General features: G+C 39.3%; 2 protein-coding genes across 2 annotated transcripts in view; both read left to right on the plus strand.

Annotated features, from left to right (window-relative positions):
- Positions 1-48, plus strand: part of LOC138867695 (uncharacterized) — a 7177-nt gene extending 7129 nt beyond the window's left edge. The window contains exon 3 of the mRNA XM_070144233.1: positions 33-48. Within this exon, the coding sequence (XP_070000334.1) occupies positions 33-48 (16 nt within the window). The remainder of the gene's footprint in view (positions 1-32) is intronic.
- A 2823-nt stretch (positions 49-2871) lies between these two features.
- Positions 2872-5000, plus strand: part of LOC138867719 (uncharacterized) — a 5909-nt gene continuing 3780 nt past the window's right edge. The window contains exons 1-3 of the mRNA XM_070144304.1: positions 2872-3019; positions 3392-4691; positions 4969-5000. The exon at positions 4969-5000 is cut by the window's right edge and continues 129 nt beyond it. Coding sequence (XP_070000405.1) covers positions 2903-3019; positions 3392-4691; positions 4969-5000 — 1449 coding nt within the window. The 5' untranslated portion in view covers positions 2872-2902. The remainder of the gene's footprint in view (positions 3020-3391; positions 4692-4968) is intronic.

A 5000-nucleotide genomic window follows, 5' to 3' on the forward strand; every position in this document is an offset into this window, starting at 1 on the left:
AAACAGAATCATATTGACTCTTCAATCTCCAGGCGCAGATATCAGTGAGAATTAAGTTAGTTAATGGCTTGAGCTAATGTAACTGTTGAATCATATATTGTAGGTTGTAAGTTACTGTTGTAGGATGATTGTTTAAGAAATACAATATTATTATTCCCTTTTCAGCTTTGGAATTAGGACATGCTGGGTAATCAATGTGTTAATGATAGGAATGATGACGTTATCATCATCATTATCATTATGAGAATGAGAATGATCATAATAAACATGATAGTATATATAAACCAGATCAGTAAAATAATATGAAATGTAATATTCTTAGTGCACAATGTATAAACATTAGTATGTTTTTTTTTATTTTTTCCTATTTTTCGAACTTTATTCTCATTTCCTTTATATATATATATATATATATATATATATATATATATATATATATATATATATATATATATATATATAATTTTTCTTCTTTTTTTTTTTCTTTCTTGGATTTGCTGATAATATGAGTCCAGGTTTCGCTAAGGCCAACCAGGAAAATTACAGACGTGAATGCTCATCATTATAGACCACGTTAGATGCACCGCAGCAGCATACCTCTGTAAATAGGGTCATAGGTTTTCACACGAATAAGAAAAAATACACGTGGAGGCACGGGGAAGACATGAACTGAAATGGTGCTTGTATTATTATTTTCCTTTTGTGTTCTCTTCATTCTCATCATCTATAACAATATTATTATTGTTAACATTGCAAGTAAAGTGCTAGAGTTATTATGTCACAAGAAGAGGACGGTGAAGGAGAAGAAGAAGAGGGAGAAGCAGAAGAAGAGGGAGAAGAAGAAAATGAAAATGAAAAGAGAAAGAGAAAAAAAAAAGATAACGAAGAAAAAATGAAGGAAAAGAAATAAGAGGAAGAAGTGGAGAAGAAGAAAAGAAAAAGAGGAAGAAGAAAAATAAAGTTCATGTAAAACACAAGCTGAGAATTCTGATATGCAAATTGATTCTTGAAAATATCTCCAACGTAGATACAAAAATGATTTTACAAATTATATTGTGAAAGTTATTATTATTTTTCCTGTATATCATTATCATCTCACCAACGACAATACCGTTATCTCCTCAGTAGATACGTTTATTAGACCCACCACAACATTTATTTATGGTACAATATTTGACAAAATAATTTTTGCTGCAGTGTGAATCGTTAAGTTAAATGGAAGTGAGTAACTATTCTCCGTTCTCTGTCATTCCGTTAGTGAATAATAATAGATGTATTAATACTACCATAACTTGTTAAACTGGTTTCTTGTTTTTGCTCCGTGAATGATTTTCTTCTTGCTTTCTGTGTAGCAATTACTGCAATTACGCCGCAGAAGGAGAAGAAAAAGAAAAAGGAGGAAAATGAGAAAAAGAAGAGGAGGAGGATTGGAAAAAAGAAGAAAATTAAAAATAGGAAAATGAGAAGACAAAAAAAGAAGAAAGGAAAGACGATAGAAACAGAATAAGAGAAGAGAGAAAAAGAAATGAAGAGGAGAATGTAAGAATACAAAGATTAAAGAAGGAACAGGAGAAGAAGAGAAAGAGAAAATATGATAATAAGAAAAAGAAGAATAATGTTACTCTGTACAGTCTTTTTACCCTTTCTTTAGGACATCAATTTTTAAAATTTCTTGGAATTCTGCGCACAGCTTAAAGAGGAGAAAAAGTATTAACAGGCATCTATTCGCCTAATATACTCTTCTCACACGCAATTGTTCTTACATCGGTGTTCCATTATGCAACGGAGAATTCTTGAGGAAAAGAATCTTTATTAGGAAAATGGAGCTGCACGTATCAGGAGTTGAAACGAAAAGCTATGAAAATATAAACAGTTCTCAGACACTGTATTCTTTCTTGCTTTTTTTTTTATATATCGTCTTTTGTTGCATATGATATGGTTCTAGTTATTTTTTTCTCTCTTTTCTTCAAGAGGTAACACTGCTTTGTTAGGTCGCATGTAAGGAATAGTTTTCAGTTATGTCTATTGATTTGTATCTTATTTATTTATGTTTTCTTTCTATTTTATCTCCTTTTCTTTCCCTTTATATTCTGATCTTGTCTCTCTCGGTCTCTCTCTCTCTCTCTTTCTCAGTCTCTGTTTGTCCGCCTGTTTGTCTCTGTCTGTCTGTCTGTCTGTCTGTCTGTCTGTCTGTCTGTCTGTCTGTCTGTCTGTCTGTCTCTCTCTCTCTCTCTTTCTCTGTCTCCCTCTCTCCCTCCTTCTCTCTCTGTCTCCCTCTCTGCCTCCTTCTCTCTCTCTCTCTCTCTCTCTCTCTCTCTCTCTCTCTCTCTCTCTCTCTCTCTCTCTCTCTCTCTCTCTCTCTCTCTCTCTCTGTATATATATATATATATATATATATATATATATATATATATATATATATATATATTTATAGATAGATAGAAAAAATAGATAAATAGATAGACACACAGACATTTATTACTCTATATATGTATGAATGTATTGATTATTTGACTAACAGACCAGAAGTTGGACGAGTTGCATTTCTACTACAATGATAAAAAAGAGTCGTCAAGCAAAGTCTTAAAGGTGGACGATCATATTTTATACTGGCACTCGAATTGTTTCGTCAGCAATCATCCATTTTACAAGTAAGTCCTCAGTCTATTCTTATATAAAGTGTGGAAGCAAATCAACATGATACAAAATTTCGTAAAATATATATTTTTATTTTTATGTAAATATTTCACCAAATAATATCAAAAGCATTACATAAATCCACTTAAACTAAGGACAGTAATTCCGTCACATCAAATTCATTGCATATGATCAATTCTGAAGATAACCAAATGATTTTCCCCGAAGAGTGTACACAGACGGTGAACTGGTAGCAGACGGCAGGATGGAAGGGAAACTCGGCCCGGTTCCCTTGAATGGGACCCTCTACTTGGGCCAAGAACAGGACAGGTTAGCCGGGGGGACCGACGCCCAACAGAGTGTTAGTGGATACATCGCTCAGGTGAGTTTGCATGTATTTTTTTTACTGGTGTTGAAATTATTTGTGTTTGTTTGTTTTTGTTTTTATGTTTTATTTGTCGACGTTTTGTTTTTGTATGGTTCTTATAGGTAGCAAAGATAAACTATGGTATCCTGGATCTTTATAACTGTTCTTCCAATTCTATTTTATTTGTAAAATAAGGATAAAAGTGTTTATAAAGTCAAATAGTTTACGTGTATACGATACTCGATATGTGTGTTCAGCGATCTATCCTAACGAAATCACAAGTATGCTTCTCGTTTCAAATAATGGACAAATTCATATTCAAATCGTCACTAAATAGTTGTAATAGGAACTGTTATCCCCTGATATAACGCTAAACGTCTGTTCCAGTTCAACTTGTGGAACTACACGCTGGGTGTGGCCCAGATTCGGAACATGGCCAGCTGCGTCGCCAACCCCAGGGGAAACGTCCTCTCCTCCGACCTCACCGAGTTCGAGGAAGCCAACGCCGAGAGCGAGGTCGTTCCCATAGACACCTTCTGCAAGGACCAGCAGAAGTTTGTGGTGTATCCTCTTGAGCTGTACGTGTGGGACGCCCGTGACTTCTGCAGACGTCTGAGCGCTTCGCTTTTCCTTCCCAAGGACGCTGAGTCGAATCGGCGTCTCTTTGAGGACAGCGGAAGGTTCAGCGAGGTCTGCGACAGCCGGAGTTACAGGCGCCTGTTCCTGGGGGCGGAGGGAGAGGGAGAAGGACCCCGTCGCAGGTGGGTCTCCCAGGGCAACGCCACGATCAGCTTCACGGCCTGGGCGCCGGGAGAACCCAACAGCGGCGCGAACGACAACTGCATCGTCTTGAGGAACGACATGCCGAAATGGGGCGACGTGCAGTGCACGCTGGAGCAGTGCTTCGCCTGCGGGACGTCGAAAAGCAGTTTCATTTTTCTCAGGGGAATCTGTCGTCAGACGGAACATGAGATTCGCTTTCTGATCGATGGGTATGTCAATAACTGGCCTTTCTTCAGGGGTTACTATGGCATGGCGGTGTACAACACGGGCGACGGACAGTGGCTCTTCAAGGACACTGGGGTCAACGCCACGCTGGCGGAGATGAACATGAATCACCCAGACGAGTACCCAGTCGGCAGGAGTAAGTGGCAGGTCCTCCAGCCCTTCTGCGACTTCTCACTGGGCGAAGAGATCACCCTGGGGCTGTCCGCCTGCACCATCAAGGAATTCATGTGTTCGGACGGTTCCTGCGTCCCCAGAGGCGTCCGTTGCAATCTGAGGGAGGACTGTAGGGACGGGAGCGACGAGGAGAACTGTGGCATCGTCCATTTCAGCGGCAGGTACGCCAGCCACCGTCCGCCGCCGGGGAAAACCTTCAAAGACGTGCTGCTCATCCAGCCCCACGTCCACATCGTTCGCTTTTCCAAGATCGACGACATCAATCTCGCCATCTACCTGGAATGCGAAGTCTACCTCACGTGGACGGATCGGAACCTCCAGTACAAAAACATTAAAGAGGAGGAAGCCAAGAACAAGCTGTCCGAGGAGGAGGTCCTTGCCATTTGGACGCCCAGGATCGAGTTCCTGAACGTCAATGACGGGATTCTTAAGTACCTGAAGTCGGGCGTCTTCGCTCGGAGGACGGGGGAGCCTCGGCCGCCCGAATTCAACGATGTCAAGATGGGTAAAATACTTACAAAAAAGAATGTTTCTAATTCTATTGAGATCTACAACATTACAATGAATTGTTTCTTTTAGATCTACAAAAATGCAGTTTCTTATCTCGTTAGTTTCTTATTATGTTTACATCAGCTATAGTATTCCTTGTTATATTTCGGGATACACTTGCTACAAAAATACCTTTCTCGGAATTGCTTACATGTTGAAATGTAAAAGAACCAGAAGAATACAATCACATTTATATCATTTATATGTCTCCTCTCGTGCAAATTGACTTCCAGATACGATGTACGAACCAACGAGTGCCCAGCTA

The sequence above is a fragment of the Penaeus vannamei genome, chromosome 31 (assembly GCF_042767895.1).
Source record: "Penaeus vannamei isolate JL-2024 chromosome 31, ASM4276789v1, whole genome shotgun sequence".
NCBI lineage: Eukaryota > Metazoa > Arthropoda > Malacostraca > Decapoda > Penaeidae > Penaeus > Penaeus vannamei.